This window comes from Micromonas commoda, chromosome 3, assembly GCF_000090985.2.
Source record: "Micromonas commoda chromosome 3, complete sequence".
Lineage (NCBI taxonomy): Eukaryota > Viridiplantae > Chlorophyta > Mamiellophyceae > Mamiellales > Mamiellaceae > Micromonas > Micromonas commoda.
In genome coordinates this window covers 1510228-1526145 of record NC_013040.1, presented here as the reverse complement: position 1 = coordinate 1526145, position 15918 = coordinate 1510228, and the positions used below count along the sequence as shown (strand labels likewise).

At 66.7% G+C, this 15918-nt stretch overlaps 10 protein-coding genes across 10 annotated transcripts; 5 read left to right on the top strand and 5 right to left on the bottom strand.

The window, feature by feature from the left end:
- Positions 1-17: 17 nt before the first annotated feature.
- MICPUN_57365 (predicted protein) lies at positions 18-1502 on the top strand (the record flags this gene model as incomplete). Its single annotated transcript, XM_002501098.1, has 1 exon — positions 18-1502. One exon carries the CDS (start codon positions 18-20, stop codon positions 1500-1502), a length of 1485 nt encoding a protein of 494 aa, XP_002501144.1.
- A 476-nt stretch (positions 1503-1978) lies between these two features.
- MICPUN_66726 (predicted protein) lies at positions 1979-3433 on the bottom strand (the record flags this gene model as incomplete). The annotated part of the gene is made up of 1 exon (XM_002500669.1): positions 1979-3433. A coding segment is annotated over one exon (1455 nt), but the record flags the coding sequence as incomplete, so codon positions are not given.
- Positions 3434-4256: 823 nt separating this feature from the next.
- On the bottom strand, positions 4257-4713 carry MICPUN_72122 (predicted protein; the record flags this gene model as incomplete). Its single annotated transcript, XM_002500668.1, has 1 exon — positions 4257-4713. A coding segment is annotated over one exon (457 nt), but the record flags the coding sequence as incomplete, so codon positions are not given.
- Positions 4714-5300: 587 nt separating this feature from the next.
- On the top strand, positions 5301-5594 carry MICPUN_57362 (predicted protein; the record flags this gene model as incomplete). Its single annotated transcript, XM_002501097.1, has 1 exon — positions 5301-5594. One exon carries the CDS (start codon positions 5301-5303, stop codon positions 5592-5594), a length of 294 nt encoding a protein of 97 aa, XP_002501143.1.
- A 102-nt stretch (positions 5595-5696) lies between these two features.
- On the bottom strand, positions 5697-7026 carry MICPUN_57361 (serine/threonine protein phosphatase; the record flags this gene model as incomplete). The annotated part of the gene is made up of 2 exons (XM_002500667.1): positions 5697-6776; positions 6988-7026. The coding sequence occupies 2 exons, from the start codon at positions 7024-7026 to the stop codon at positions 5901-5903; spliced, it is 915 nt and encodes a 304-aa protein (XP_002500713.1). The 3' UTR covers positions 5697-5900.
- A 244-nt stretch (positions 7027-7270) lies between these two features.
- Positions 7271-8073, top strand: MICPUN_57360 (predicted protein; the record flags this gene model as incomplete). Its single annotated transcript, XM_002501096.1, has 2 exons — positions 7271-7386; positions 7443-8073. 2 exons carry the CDS (start codon positions 7271-7273, stop codon positions 8071-8073), a joined length of 747 nt encoding a protein of 248 aa, XP_002501142.1.
- Positions 8074-8434: 361 nt separating this feature from the next.
- Positions 8435-9796, top strand: MICPUN_99729 (predicted protein; the record flags this gene model as incomplete). The annotated part of the gene is made up of 1 exon (XM_002501095.1): positions 8435-9796. One exon carries the CDS (start codon positions 8435-8437, stop codon positions 9794-9796), a length of 1362 nt encoding a protein of 453 aa, XP_002501141.1.
- A 189-nt stretch (positions 9797-9985) lies between these two features.
- On the bottom strand, positions 9986-11350 carry MICPUN_68263 (predicted protein; the record flags this gene model as incomplete). Its single annotated transcript, XM_002500666.1, has 1 exon — positions 9986-11350. A coding segment is annotated over one exon (1365 nt), but the record flags the coding sequence as incomplete, so codon positions are not given.
- A 686-nt stretch (positions 11351-12036) lies between these two features.
- On the top strand, positions 12037-13500 carry MICPUN_57357 (hypothetical protein; the record flags this gene model as incomplete). The annotated part of the gene is made up of 2 exons (XM_002501094.1): positions 12037-12075; positions 12433-13500. 2 exons carry the CDS (start codon positions 12037-12039, stop codon positions 13498-13500), a joined length of 1107 nt encoding a protein of 368 aa, XP_002501140.1.
- Positions 13501-13576: 76 nt separating this feature from the next.
- Positions 13577-15295, bottom strand: MICPUN_99727 (predicted protein; the record flags this gene model as incomplete). Its single annotated transcript, XM_002500665.1, has 1 exon — positions 13577-15295. One exon carries the CDS (start codon positions 15293-15295, stop codon positions 13577-13579), a length of 1719 nt encoding a protein of 572 aa, XP_002500711.1.
- Between the last annotated feature and the right edge of the window lie 623 nt (positions 15296-15918).

Sequence of the window (15918 nt, the reverse complement as noted above, 5' to 3'; positions counted from 1 at the left end):
GTCGCAGAAGCGGCGCGATGTCGCCCTCCTCCGCTCGTCTCCCGCGCCCCTCCCCCGCGCTCGCCGCCGTCGCCCTCCTCCTCGCGGCCACCTTCGCGACCGTCGCCGAGGCGAGGGTCCAGGTTCGTCCCGTGGAGAGCACCGTGGTGTTGGACGGGTTTCGACCCTCCGACTTCGCGGATCCGGCCGTGCAGCGCGACTTCTGCGCCGCGTTCACCGCGTCCATCGACCTCGACGAGAGGGTAGGTGCACTCGACCCCGCGCCCTCGCCGCGTCGCTTCCCGACCCTTCGCACACTTCGCGAAACACCGCGAAACCCACCCACCCTGACCCGATACGACGACACGCGGCGCTCCTCGAGCGGCGGCGCGTTTCTCGGACGGTCCGCGCGGTTCCGGAGCGTCACACACTCTCGAACGTCCAACGCCGCTGACGTCAAAAACACTTTTTCCCAAAAACAAAAACTTTTTCAGTACTGCGAGATTCTATCTGCGTACCGACCGTGCGCGTCCTGCTCCGGCGTCGCCGTTCGATTCGTCGTGTACATCCCCGAGTGGATCCCCGGCGGGTGGTGGTACGCGTACGACCGCCTGATCGTCGTCGTGCGGTACGACGTTCGGAACACGCTGATCCGATACAACCCGATCTTCAACGTCGTCGCCAAGGTGGACGTCAACGTCAACGTCGGCGGCGACGTGGACTCGTGGAAAAACAGCGAGAAGGACATCGACGAGCCGCCCGCGGTGGACGACGCGTCGCGCGTCGTCGCGCCCGTGGAGGATTCCCCGCCCGAGGGCGAGCCAATCGTCTCGCCGACTGACGAAGCCGGCGAAGACCGAGGCGCTCCCGCGACTGATGAAGGGACAGATCTTGAGACCGATCTTGAGACCGATCTTGAGACCGATCTTGAGACCGATCTTGAGACCGATCTTGAGACACCGCCCGAGACCGAGTCCGAGGGCAGCCCGCCCGAGCGCGATACCCCCGATGACGAGACCGCGGTGGACGAGTCCCAAACCCGCGAGGACCGCGCCGGCGAACGCGACGCGGCCGATACCGGCGTAGAGCCGACCAGCCCAGACCCGGGCCAAACGGGAAAGGAGGATTCGGCCGACGGGTTTGACTTTGCGAACGAACGCGAGACTCGCGAGTCGAATCCCTCGGAGGAAGGACCCGGGACATTCGACGACGTCGGCGAAGGTTTCGACTTTTCCGACCGCGGCGGCGGCGGCTTTGACAACCGCGGCGAGGCTTCCACCGGCGCCGACGGCGGCGGGAAGGAAAACCGTGACTTTGACTTTTCCGGCGGCTCCGGCGGCGGCGGCGGCGGCGGCGGTTTTGGCGGTGACGCTGAGGTCTTTCCCGTCGGCGGCGGTGACAGCGGCGGCGGCGGCCTCAGCCTCGGAGGAGGCGACCGCAGCGGTGGCGGTGGCGGCGGCGGTGGCCGAGGAGGAGGAGGTGGCGGCAGGCGCGGCGGTGGCCGCCGGGGCGGCGACAAGTGATCGCCGCGATACAAACGATACGCAGGATTGAAACCGCTTCGTGGAGCGCAGGTCTACGGTCGTCGTCCACGAGTTTGATTGAGCACGAGGTCCAGATTACGTGAGTGCATCATCCGCGATTCTTCCACCGCGGAGTGGATCACGCGTCATCTGGAACCTCCAACTCTCTGGACTCACTCAAACTCGGGGACGGCGCCGCCTCCTTGAGTCGCAGACTGGCGCATCCACCAGTTCGAGATGTTACAGACCCAGATGATTCCCTTGCGTGCGAGACGAACACAGACATCTCGGTGGATCATCTGTACGTTTCGGTACTCGGTACATCTCGAACTGGTGGATGGCTTCGTCTGCGCCGCGTGACGGATGCGAATACGAAACGAAAACAAACGACGATTGTGTGCGACGCATTCACAAACCAATCACTACGCCGCGTTCGCCGCCGCCGCCTCCTCCTCCTCGTCCGACTCCACATCCTCCTCCTCCCCGAACTCGTACTTCTCGTACATCTCCCGCAGCATCGTCCTCGCGGGCACCCTCGCGCCGATCCTCATGCACGCCAGAAACGCGCCCGATAACTTTCGGTGCAACGAGTACGCCTCCCTCGGCGGCGGCGTCAGTCGGTGCTTCAGCATCACCTTCCCGAGTCCCGCCACGCGCCGCGTCATGTCCCGCTCGGCGCCAAAGTCGTACGCGCCCTCCGCGGCGAACGGCCTGCCCACCTGAAAGCCAGCCTCGGCGTGGGCGTCCATCAGCACCGGGGACTCGTCTCCGGTTAAAAACCCGAGCGAGACGGAAGCGTCGATGAGCCCTTTCCTGTCCCTCTCCGCGCACGCCACCACCATTCGAAGGTAGTCGTCGACGAACTTCTTCGGGAACTGCTTCGCGGCGCCGAAGTCGATCAGGGTGAGCCTCCGCGTGGGGGAGTCGTAGAGGAAGTTTGCAAAGTTCGGATCCGTCTGCATGAACCGAAACTCGAAGAGTTCCCGGAGCGTCACCCTCAGCAGCTGCGTGCCGATGTAGTCCCTCTCGTCCTGGGGTAAGTGCGCCGCCTTGTCGATCGCCACCCCCGGCGCGTACTCGGTGGTGATGACCCCTTTGCTGCACAGCGCCGGGATCACCCTCGGGACGTGCCAGTGGGGATCGTCCCTGAGCAACCGCGCCATGTGCGCCTGCGAGTCCCGCTCGTACTCGTAGTCGCACTCCAGCGTCAGCTCCTCTTTCGCCACCGCCACCGCGTGTTCCACGTACAAACCCTTGGGCAGGATGTCCGTCAGGGACACGAGTCGCATCAGGTTGTCGATGTCGCTGTGGATCGATCGCGCCACCCCGGGGTACTGTATCTTCATGCACACGTCCAACGTCCGGGTCGACTCCGGGTCGTCCGGATCGAGCACAGTCGCCAGGTGCACCTGCCCTATGGACGCCGCGGCGAGGGGCTCGGGGTTAAAACTCAGCAGCGAATCCTTCCACCCGACGCCGAGGTGCGACTCGACGGTTTTCTCGAGCTGGTCCGCGGGCATGACGTCGGCGCCCTGCCTCACGCGCTCCAGGGCTCGTTGCACCTGGGGCGGTATCACGGACTCGTCCTGGATGGAGAGCATCTGGCCGAGCTTGAGCGCGGCGCCGCGCATGCGGCAGAGCGCGACCGCCAGCCTCTCCGCGTTCGCCTCGGTCATGAATATCGAGTCGCCGGGGATGATGGACTCCGCTTCGGCGGGAGAAGACGAATCGCCGTTCGAGTCGTTCGTGGGCTTCCGTCCTCGTCCCCTCCACGCTCGCCTGGCCGATTCGGATATCGTCCCCGCCGCGAGACCCGCGGCGAGGGACCCGAAACCGATGACGCGCTGGATCGGGGACGACGGCACGGCGACCGCGCGACGCTCGATCGGCGCCGACGGCTTGGTCGGGACGGCGCGGGCTGGGGCTGGGGCGGGCGGCGGGCGCGTGGACGCCGACGCCGTCGCGGAGGATGCGCGCCTCTCCTCGGCCGTCCTCGCGTCGGCGTCGGCACGGGACGCGACGGGATCCACCGCCCTCGGCGCCGCCCTTCGCTCCGGGGCCCTGAGCGGCGTCGCGACGGGCTCCGCGTCCCCTTGCGATGCCGTCTCCGGCGGTGCCGTTCGCGCGCCGCGCCGCGCGTCGGTCGCGGCGACCGGCGCCGCGACCGGCGCCGGCCTCCGCTCGTGTCCACCGCTCATGACGAGCTCTGCCGCCGCTCTGAGCGCGGGCGCCGAGCCGCGCCCGAACGCTCCGCTCTCCGCCGCGCCGTTGAGCGCCACGCCGAGGACGGCCCTCGCGACCCGAACCGCCGCGTTCGCGCGCTCGGACATGGCGTGAACTCGAGTCGGCGCGCGCGTGGATGTGCGGCCGAACGATGGACGTCGGCGTGGTCCACGTCGCTTGACTGAAACTGACGGTCCTCGTCGAAAGTTGGAGTTTGGGCAGTTCTGTTGCGAGGAAGTTCTCTCTGTTCCGTTTGATACAACCGGGTCGTCGCCGGCCCGTGCTACGCTAAGAATGCCGCGTCCAACGATCGCGTCCAACGAGGGGCTCACGGCCCCTCGTACTTTCGGAGCTTGTGGCACGGTTTGCCCTCCTCGCCGGCAGCCTACGGACGCCAAGGGAAAGCGCGGGTCACGACTGGAACGGAGAGGATGGATGGATGGAGGGTGGAAAAACAAAACAAGATTGAAGATGACGAGCGGGACGGGCGACGCACCACCGCGGTTCCGCACGTCGAGTTACACCCGAACGTCAGCGCCTCGTCCTTCTCGATCGGCGGCGGCGTCAGACCGAAGTAAAAGTCGCAGCTCTTGTCCTCGAAGTTGGGCTTGATCGTCAGCGGCAGCCCGAAATCGTTTACGAAGAAATCCTGCGTCGCGGTTTTGCACATGTTGACGCACATTCCGGTGCATCCGCTCTCTTGCAGCCACCTGCACTTTTTGATGTGAACCTTGCTCGCGATCATCTCTCCCAGATCATTCTCCGTCGTGGACTCGACCGTCATCGGTCCCACCATCCACGCGAACACGATCTTGCAAATCACCGCGTTGAGCTCGAGCGAGAACTTGTTCGTGGGGAAGAGCTTGCGAAAGATCTTGTCCCCACCCGGGGGCATCAACGAGCGCATGATACCCAGCGTGATGTCCCGCTGACCGTCGGGGTCGCGCCCCTGCATCTGAAGGAAGCACAGCGCGATGAACTCGTCGTACGAGATGTTGGAGGGCATCGGGGTATCTATGGCCATCGCGATCTTGCGCATGAACCACGCCATGAGCGCGAGGTCGAGTGGGGAATCGGTGTAGGACACCCTGGCGGTCGGGGAGGTCCAATCGCTCGGGAACTCGGCTGCGGCGAGGTTGAAGAACGAGTACGGCTCGGTGTGCGCGTCTGAGTCGACGGTGGACGCGGCGCAGACGGAGGCGCCGCCGCGGGGGCCCGAGGCGCGCGCGGAAACGTCCCTCCGCGACGACCGCTCGTCGGCACAGTTGTCGTCCTGTTCAGCTCGCGTTGGGGTGGGGGCCCGCGCGCCGCGGCGTCGCGCGCGCCGCGTGGACGGCGCGGTCGCGACGACCGCGCGGGACGCGATGAGAGACGCGCGCGCGTGTGCCGTGGACATCGACGAATCCACGAAGAGACCCTCGATGCGGCCGTCGCGTCGCGTGGGTCGAGGTGACGTGGAGGATGGGCCAGCCTGGCTGGCGCGTCCGCTTGCGACAAGACTCGTTTTCCGAGAGTCGGCGCCCATTTTCTACTCGCGCCGCCGACGCTCGCCACGGGCGCGTTGAGCGAGTAGATATGGGGAAGATTCAGCGTTCGGTGATGCCCAAGGGCGGTCGCCGCGGCTCCACCGGCCTGAAGGGCAAGATCCATCGGTCCGTGAGCCGCCCGCCGGTCAAGAAGACCATCAGCCGCGACCGGAGCAAGGACTACCACGGAGTCGACAAGCTGGAGCTCAAGATTCGCGCTCTGGAGGAGGAGGAAGCGGCGGGGTGGCCCGGGTGCAACGCGCTCATCATCAAGGCGAAGGTGAAGGAGCTCAAGAACGCCCGCGCCAAGCTAGCAATCAAGGACCAGAAGCAGGAGCGTTAGGCGGAGATCGGCTGGGAACTCGCGTTCGTCACAGTCGTCTGGAAACCCTCTGTAACTTTAATAAGACTCACCCGTGTAGGTTCGACGACGACGCGGCGCACTGAACGAATCCTCGTGATGTACTGTTACAATCTCAGCCGCCCGCCGCGTCTCCCGCCACCGCGGATACGCGCCTTCCCGGCTGAGGCTTTAGTATTTATTACGCGCCAATCCCGTCCCAACCCGGGTCTCTCCCCACCCGCCCCGCCGCGAGAGAACCAGAGCTCCTCAAAACCGAGATGCTCCGCCTCCGCCTCCGCCGCTCGCTCACAGGAAGTAAGGCACCGAGCTCCTGGGCGCCATCATCGTCGAGTTCTCCGGCGTCTCCGTGAAGTACTTCACCGTTCGCTCCATCTTATCGTCGAACGCCAGTATGCTCGCCACGTTCCCGCACCTGTAGCAGTAGTTCGGCGCGGACCAGACGGTGACGAGAGACTTGTCCGGGAACATGTACTTTAAACCCTCCTGCACGAGCTGGTGCGCGCGGCAGATGAGCTCCAGGCCGTTGATCTCGTTGAACTCTTGGGTGACGCGTCTGCCGAACAGCCACCCGGCTCCGCGCGGGGACACCGCCCACGTCTCCAGGTCCTCCGGGTCGCTCCACATCATGTCGCAGAAGGGCCCCTCGTGCGGTATCTCGCACAGCCTGTCGATGGTTCGAACCTGGTCGAGCGTGCGAATGTCCGGCGACAAGCCGCCGTGCACGCAAAGCACCCGCCCGTCGATGACCGCGGATAAGGTGAGGTAATCGAAGACGTCGGTGCACCACCTCCACGCGTTGGCGTTGCCGTACTTGCGTTGGCACTCGTCGTAGAATCCGTACACCTGCGTGATCTGCCGCGACTCGTGGTTACCTCTGAGCAAAGTGACGCATTGGGGCCACCGCGCTTTGAGGAGGAGGAGGAGGGTGAAGGACTCGAGGGAGTTGTACCCGCGGTCGACGAAGTCCCCCATGAATATGTAGTTGGTGTCCGGGACGTCCCCGCCCGTCTCCAGCAGCTTGAGGAGGTCGTGGAACTGTCCGTGGATGTCGCCGCAGACGGTCACCGGCGAGCTCACCGGCTGCACGTTGCTCTCCTCCACGAGCAGCTCCTTGACGTAGCCGCAGAGGGACTCCAGCTCGGACTCCTCCAGCGGCTCGCACTGCTTGATCTGCGTGAGCGGGACGCGAGCGAGGCGACGCGGGCGAGGTCAGCGGACGGGATCGACGGGGGGAAGGGGGAAGGATGGGCGAGCGGCGGCCCGGTCGCGGGGCAGATCTGAGACTGGCCTCCGAGGATGAAAACCCGGGCGCGGGGCGGGGGGGAGACGCGGCGGCGACGCGCGGCGAGGGAGGGCTCGATGCGGGGCGTACCTTGGCGATCCAGGCGTCTAGATCGAGCCCCTTCCCCATGGTGGTCGGTCTTCGGGCGTTTCCCACTCGGCGCCGCGGCCACTGCCCGCGCTCGGTGACCCAAGCTTGAGGACTCGCTCGAGGACCGCTCGACTCTCGAGTCAATCTCCAACGGGCCGAGTCTAGCTTGATCGGTTGACGCGGAGAGGAGATTACGATGTTCTCCCGCCGCGGGTTGGCACAAGCACCCCGCGACATGGGACTGTCGCAAATCGCCGAGCGGGATGGGCCGCTCTCGCATCCCATGGCGTTCACGGACGCGTGCGCCCTGGGCGCCTTCGTCCTCGGCGTCGTCTTCTGCGCCGCAGGGTACGCCAACATCTCTCTCATTCCGCCTCTCCCGCCAGTCGTGGAAAAAATGTAACCGCCTCACGCTGACCCAAGCATCGCCCGCGCCCGTCCTCCGCCGACGCCAGGCAAAAGCTCCATAACTACGCGCTGTTCGGTCTGACGATGTCCATGGGCGCGTTCGCGATGATCCTGCTGGAGAACGCGTTGCTCCCGGACGAGGCGTTGGTCTCCGACGAGTTGAAGCTCGTCCTCGCGCTCGTTGCGGGCGCGGCGCTGTGGTTCGTGACGACCCAGGCCGAGCACCTGATCGTCCAGATATTCGGCGCCGCCGCGGGGATGGCGGCCGGGTCCCTGACGTACAACGTCGCGGCGCACCTCGCGCTCGTCGCCCCCGAGTACCTCGTCGCGATGCTCGCGATCGGCGGCCTCCTCGGGTACATGGGAGCCGGGTACATGAAGAGCGGCGCGTACATCGTCCTCTACAGCATCGCGGGTGGCTTCCTCGTGATGTCGGCGATGTCGTACTTCATGTGGAAGCACATGCGCGTGAGCGACGGAGACCTGTGGCTGACGCACATAGCGTCTCCCGCGCGAGGCATCGACCCGAGCGACGGGACCAACGTGGCGTGTTTTTTCGTCTGGCTCGTCTGCGCGTGCGCGGGGATCGTCGTTCAGGGAAGAGGGGAGGGGAGGAGTGGGAGCAAGAAGGGGGTCGACGTGGAGTCCGGCGAGGGAGCCTACGGGTCGCTGAAGTAGGGTCGGAGGTTATTAGCTCTCGGCCCGTGTACACTAGACTATCATAAACAGATGATGACATTGCGTACTCGCGGGCTCCTCGCGCCCGGAGGAGTCCGATCGGTGAGAATTTGAGGAGAGTTCCCAAATCAAGAAACGCGGTGATCTCGCCGAGCGCTCCGACTTCTCCACGTGGCGCGCCTCCGGTTCACAATCTGGGAATATATTTCGGGAAAAAGGTATATTTTCGGGCGTCCTTTGGCGTTTCGCGCGTTTTATCGCAGTAGGGCCGCGAATCTGAGGAGAACACCGCACGCACACACGACGCGCACGCGACTCCCGAGAAACCCCCGCGCACTCACGAACCCCCGAACGAAACGATATGGCCCCTCCCGACGCCGCCGTCGCTCACGTCTCCTTCGACGCGCTCCAGACCGAAGAGTCGAAAGCTAACAACGAAAATGGGCTCGGCGCCCTGCAGGATCCCGTCGCAACCTCACCCACGACGGGAGCGCCCCTCGTGCCCTTGACCGGTCCCGCCGCGTGGAAGCCCGCCGATCTGCTCGCGTCCCAAAACTGGGGCCGCACCCTGACCGAGCCTCAGATCGCCGAGCTCCACGCCGCGCTGGCGCACGCCAAGACTCACGGGCTCGAGTGGGAGGACGTCGACGGGATGAGGATCCCTGCCAACATGAGCAAGGAGCTCTTCGCCCTCGGCCCCGAGTGCCTCCCGCTGGTGGCCGAGATGGCCGCCGAGCTCGAGGACGGCACGGGTGCCGTCATGATCCGAAATTTTCCCGTCGAGAACGTCCCCGAGGAGGACGTCGGCGCCCTCTACGTCGGGTTCTGCACCCACCTCGGCGTCCCGAGGTGGCAGTCCAGCGCCGGGCTCAGGTCTCGGTCCCGCGGGTACGGCGTGTACCTGGGCCGCGTTCGCGCCGAGATGAAGGGAAACACCCCCGAGGCTGGCAAGCAGTCCAACAACTACTTCCGTCTGCACACCGACAGGTGCGACGTCATCTCCCTCCTCGGCATTCGCGCCGCGGCGAAGGGCGGCGCCAGCCGGGTGGCCAGCGCGGTGACGATTTACAACGAGATGCTCGAGAAGTATCCGACGCTCGTGCCCAAGCTCTTCAACCCGGTGGAGCGCATCTGGGAGGGCAAGGACGGCAAGGTGGCGCTGCCCCTGATGGACATCACAAAGGAGGGCAAGTTCACGTCGCAGATCTCGCCATCCTACATCGAGTGCGCGCAGCTCCTTCCCGGCTCGTGCCCCCTCGACGCGGACACCGTCGAGGCCATCGACCTCGTCGAGGAGATCGGCCTCAAGCACTGCGTGGAGTTCGTCATGCAGCCCGGGTGCGTGTACTGGCTCAATAACCACCAGGTGTACCACGGCCGCACGGCGTGGGCGGACAGCGCCGAGGAGGTCGCGCCCTCGTTCGACGACGCCGCCCAGAACCCGGCCGAGACGAAAACTTCGATACCGATGGACGGCTCAGCGTCAGCCCCGGCGGATGGCGGCAGGCTGCTCTTCCGCGTCTGGCTGTCGCCGTACAACTCCCGCGCGCTCCCGGACGACCCGGCGTACCGCTACCTGTGGGGCGACGTCGCCGCGGGCGCGCCCCGAGGGGGACTCGAACCCGCGATCGCAACCGGCGAGTCTTCCCCCGAAGTTCTTCGCGAGGCTATGCGATCCGCCAAACACAATTACTACGGCCTGTACAAGAGGCGCTTCGCGTGAACGAGTCGTTCCGAGACAGCGCCGCGGCGGTACCGAACCGATTACGACGATTCCGAGCCCGGAGATCTCCTGCGCGACCCGCGCTGGGTCCGTCGGCTACGTAAGCGTACGGTCATAAATGAAATGAAATTGAAATTGAAAAGATCCTCGACCGTTTTCTTCGCGCGACGACCCCGTCACCGGTCACGCCACGCGACAGACGACGACGGTGAGGTAGCTCCCCTCCGGGTACGCCGGGTCCAGCGGCTGGTCCGCCCCCGCGCCCCTCGGCTTGCCCAGCATCGTCACCCTGCGACCCGCCGCGGTGGCCGCGGCGGTCACGATGGCCGGCAGCAACTCCCGCTGCGTCACCGCTCCGCTGCACGAGCACGTGACCAGAATCCCGCCGGGTCTCAACAGACGCATCGCCGCCTGATTCATCTTGACGTACTTGCGCGTCGCCCCTGCCAGCGCGTTCACGCTCGGTGCCAGCTTCGGCGGGTCCAGCACGATCATGTCGAACGTCCCGAGGTTGCCCGAGTCGGCGACCAAGTCATCGAGGTACTTGAAAGCCTCCGACTGGACAAACGTGGTCCGCGCCCCGACGCCGTTGACATCCGCGTTCCTCCGCGCGATGTCCAGCGCGAGCGGCGAGGAGTCCACGCCGGTCACGTCTGCGGCGCCGCCCAGCGCGGCGTTGATCGCGAACCCTCCGGTGTAGCAGCAGACGTCGAGGACCCTTTTCTTTCCCGCGCCCAAGGCTCTCACCTCGGCGCGATTATCGCGCTGGTCGACGTAAAAGCCCGTTTTGTGTCCCTTCGTCAGGTCGACCTCGTACCGCACGCCGTTCTCCGCGACAGTGACCCAACCGGCGGGCGGCGAGGTCTCCGCGCCGGTCTTGGCGTCGTAACACCTGGCGGCATCCGATTGGCCGGATCCAATTGGCCCGTCGTCCGTCTCCTCGGATCGCGATTCATCGAAGATTCCCTCCAGCTTGAGCATGCGCGCGTCCGTCCTCCACAACACGCGGTCGATCCCGGCGCACTCGCCCAGCGCCTTGACCACGGCGTCGCGTCGCATGTGCGCCCAAGCCGCAGACACCGCCGCGACGGCAACCTTCCCGCCGCCTTCCCCGCCGCCGCAGTCGTACACGTCGACGCACACGCCGCTCAGACCGTCGCCCTCCGAGTTGACCAGCCTGTACACCGTCGTCGGGCCGTTCGCGTTCCCGACGGCGACGCCGCAGTCCGAACGCATGCGCGCCGCGACGTTAATCTTATCGCGAATCACCTCCTCGACGTCGCATTTGACGGCGACATTTGATGCGCTCGAACTAACGCCGCCCGGGTGGGGCGCCAGCTCGCACTCCCACGCCATGCGCAGGATCCTGACGACGTACTGGCTCGTGTCGTTGTACACCCCCCACGCCAACGCCTTACCCTCGTGGTCGGCGACGATGATGGGATCGCCCGTTCGCGGGGGCGCGTCGCTTTTGCCGTTGGCGATGGCGTCGACGGCTCCGCCGTAGACGATGGGATTGCCGTCGAGAAAGAGGTTGGCTTTGCCCTTGGCGAGGGTGGCGACGGGCGCGGCGCCCGCGTCGGCGAGCGCCTGCAACGCGGCGATGCGCCGTTGCTCGTCCTCGGTGAACGCGCGCCTCGGGCGCTTGACGTAGACGGCGGCGTCGGAGGCACCGCCGCGGCCACCGCCCCTGCCACCGCCGCCGCCGCCGCGGCCACCGCCCCTGCCCCCTTTGCCGTAACGGGGCCCGCGCCACTCGTTCGCCTTGCCCGCGCGCGTCGTCGTCGACGGGGAGGCGTGCGTTTGGGCGGACGCGCCGAGGCGTCTCACGCGTTCACCGCGGATGGAAGCGAGCGCGCCGAGGGAGCGCGTGAGCGCGTCCGCGTGAGAGTTGAGAAGCGCATGACTTTTCGGCGCGCTCGAGCACACGCGGCGAAGCGTGCGCGCGGTCGCCGCGATCGGTCCGGCGGTGGACGCGGGTGACGCCATCGCGCACGTCGTCGTGAGCGTCATCGTGACGAGACGAGTCGCGGACATTCCCGCGGCGCGCGCCTGAGTTGTGTGGCGACGCGCGCTCGTAACGCATGATGTTTCGTCCCGTTCGCCTCACTCGACGCGCGTGACAGGCCGTGGGGCGATCGGTTTTTGCCCTAATCTGCGCCGCCGCTCTTCACTTCACGCCGCGCGCGGGCGCGCTCGTCGGCGTCGAGGTCGCCCGGTCACCCGACCGGTGCTTCGCCATGCGGCATCCCTTCGATGAGTACGGTCGCAAAACCAAGGTGGGGGCGCGCGAAGGGTCACCCTCGGTGGACTTTTAGGAACCCCGCCCTCCAAATCCCCCCCGAATCTCTCGGTTCGCGCGCGGCGGAGCGCTCGCCCTCTTCGGGCTCGAGCGCGGGCGGGATCGCTTTTCCAAGACGGAGACGATCACCGGGCGAAAATCCCCGGGCAATGGGGCAGAAAGTGCCGGTCCTAGCGGACGGGACCTCCGGCCGGGCGCCCCCTCGCGGGGCTGCCGCGGAGCAGCTTGCCATAGCACAGTCATGTGACCAGCGCGGAAACAACGCGCCAACTCAACGGGGTCTACTCTCGGCGCTGACCCCCACACCCACCACTCATCCCAGACCGACACGCAGGCGGCGACGAAGAAGGCGGTGACCGTCGACGCGTCCACCGAGGAGGGTAAGAAGGCGCTGGAGACGCTCGAGGCGCTGACGAGTAGGCCGAAGATGAAGGAAAATCGCGGGCGGAGAGCCCAGGCGGATGTCGGCGCCGAAAATCGGGCGAAATCGATCGAGCTCCTCATCGACGCGAAGCTCCTGCGAAAGACCCGCGGGGGAGAGGTGACGCCGTCGGAGATGGGCGTGAGGGCGCTGGAGACGTCCTCGTTCGATCTGTCCGCGCGGTGCGACTGGGAGTTTGAGAAGACGCGCTTTGGCGTCGAGGTGGATGGCGTAGACGAGAACACCGGGATCGAGAAGCTGAGTCTCCGTTGGGTTTCGGGGCGTCAGTCGCACCGCGTCCCCATGCGGTACGACTACAACGTCGACAACGTGCGGACGTACTCGCACGAGGCGCTGTCGCGACGAATCTGGGACGCGCTCGATTTGCCCAGTAGCGAGGAGGACTCCTCGCGTAACGGTTTTAGTCCAAAATCCGCGAACCCGACCGGTCATCACTGGCGCGAGTTCTTTCACCCGCTCGGGCCCGGCGAAACGGGCGTCCCACCGCCCCTCGCGCACCCCAACGCCCTCCCCGTCTTTGTCCAACTCAAGGTGAACCCCCCCGCGGGTCCGACGGACGCCGAGACGACGGAACAGGAGGACCACGTCGACGTGGACCAACCGGGCGAGTACTTCAACACCTACGTCAACTGCTTTCACGCCAAGACGGTGGACGCGAAGATGGGCGCGCCCACCGTGTGCGGCGTCCAGCGGGACATCCCGCGCGGCTGGGCGTTGTCCCACGACAGCGCGTACGTGCACAGGGCGGGTCGCAACGCGAGCGGAGAGAATCGGTACCTGGCGATGGTGACGTGGATTAAATGCGAACGCGTGGGGCGGGGCGAGACGTACAAGATGCCGCCCATCCCGGGTCTGCGAGCGGGTGGGCCGAAGTGGCACAAGGAACTGTTTGAGCGACGGACGGGTGCGAGGCTGGTGTTTGGAACGTGCGCGGATGGGAAGAAACGGAAACGAAAGTAGAAGACGCGCCGCGAGTAGGAACGCGTTAGCTTAGCTTAGTATCGTGAGCAAACTTACAGCCTAGCTAGTCAGCCGATCATCGAGACCGCGAACGTGAACGTTTCCTTCCCCTATCCCTCGACCGCGAACGGGACCGTCGCGGCGGTCGGCTGTCTCGATCATCGCGGCCGTCTCCCCGTCTTCGTCGGTGCCCTCCGGCCTCCTCTTCTCGCCTCGCCGCTCGCTCTCTCGCCTCCTCCTCCTTAGCCTTCTCCAGCTCCTCGCCGAGCGCCTTGACGTCCGGCGGGATCTCCGCGCCGTGCCGCTCGCACAGCTTGCGCACGTGCTCGCAGTACAACGCGGCCCGCTCCTTGAGCGGACACCTCTCGAACCTCGGGTCCAGCGACAACACCTCGGCGGCGGCGACGTAGCTCGTCAGCGGATTCCCGTCCCCGTCGTCCTCGTCGGATCGATCCCCCTCGGTCCCGCGCGCGGCGGGCGCGAAGTCGTCCTTGCACGTCGCCTTCAGCGACTCCTGCAGCAGCGCCATCACGTCGAGCGCCGCGTCGCGTACCAACCCCGCGACATGCGTCTCGAACTCCTCCCGAAGTTCAAACTCGGTGAGAGGCGACCCTATCGCGCATCGACCCTGCGCGTCCCGCGTTAACGCCGGTAACGCGTCCGCCCACGTCGCCTCGGGGTCCCGAACCGACTCCGCGAGCAGCGCCCTGAACCGTGCGAGCGCGGCGTCGCGATCGATCCGCCTCCGCGCGCGCGCCAAAGCCTCCGCCTCCTCTCGCTTCTCCCGCCTCACGCGTTCTTCCCTCTCGCGCCTTTTGCGAATAGCCGCGATGTCCGCGTCCGCGTCGCGCCTCTTTCCCCCGTCCGTTCCGGCGGTGATCTCCCCGTCCTCGCCGGCGGCGGCGCCGGTCGCGGCCGCCCCCCTTCCGGCGGCGGATCCCCCCTTTCTATCGGCGCGCTTCGCCGCCTTTTCCTCGTCCGCGACGGTCCTGACGTACTTTTCAAACACTGACCGACGTTCGGAGTGCGTCGGCACTTGTTGAAACCTCGGGTCGCCGGCGAGCTTGGAGTGCCACCTGTCCCACCGCGCGCGGCCGTCCACGCCGCGCTCGCGAAGGAGCGATCGGAACGATTCGGCGGCGGCCTCCTTGGCCTTGCGCGCGGCGATGAAAGGGTCGTCGGCGGCTGGGAGGGGTGACGACGCAGCCGGAGCGGCGGGAACCTTCGACGACACAGCCGGAGCGGCGGGAACCTTCGGGAACACAGCTGGAGCGGTGGGAACTTTCGTCGCGGCGACCGGCGCGGGTTCGGGGGGGGCGACCTCCTCGACGGGGACGACGGGCTCGACCTCGTAGGCGTCGATGTCGATGTCGATGTCGTCGTCGTCGTCGTCGGGAATCGTCGGTTCGTCCGCGGGTTCGGGCGCGGCCGCTCGAAGGATCTGCTGAGGCGCCTGCTGCGGGGGTGCCGGCTTCGTCGCGGCGGGACCTGGCGCCGGCGCCGCACCCGGCGGAGGAGCGCCGGCCCTCGCGGCGACCCGCGCGGCGAAGGCGGCTTTGACCTCCTCCGGCGCGTGCCATGTCACCTCCCCGCTCTTCGGGTTGTGGAAGTAGCTCGGCCCCGACGGTTGCGACACCTCGACCCAGTCCGTGCCCTCGATCTTACTCTGCGCGCGGCCGTTGGCGTCGACGAACCCGACGGGCTTTATCCACGTGGTCTCATTCGTGCGGACGTTGTGATAGTACGTGTGGCGACCGCCGTCCGGGGTCTTGATCGCGCGCCACTCCGACGCCATCCTAAGTGGCGAGTGGCGAGCTTCGGAAAGGAAACGAAAACTCACTCTGCTTTCGGTTTCGCCGGCAACCCTAACGAAGTTCACCTCGAATCACAAGTCGAGCCGCACCTCGGGTGCGGCGAGGTCGAGGGTTCGAGGGGGATGGAGGCGCTCGGGCGCCTGATCCGCAACGTGGCGGGCGCGTTCGTGCGTCACACCCCGCGGCGGGAGTCCCCCCCACCCTCCGACTCGGGGTCCGGCTCCGACGGCGATCCTTCGACGCCCGACGATTCGTCCGGGGATGACGACGACTCCGCGCGGGGCGACGACCCTCCGAACGGTGTCGTCCCCGCGCTCCAAACGCTCCGCATCTCCCTCTACAACCCGCTGTTCCACTCCGGGTCCGACGGGCGCCCGATCAAGGGCGCGCTGAGGAACCCGGGCGGCGTCAAGGTGGAGGAAACCGCGTCGACGCGCGAACCGTCGGGAGGAGCGGCGGGGCCCCATCGTCGCTCCTCCCTGCTGTGCGTGTACGGGAGGAGGACCGGCGGCGGGTTCATGGGCTCCGGGCCGTCGACGTCGCCGATGTACGCGTTCCCTCGCGTCGGAACGCACGACGCGCGGCCCATCGAGCCGAGCGACGC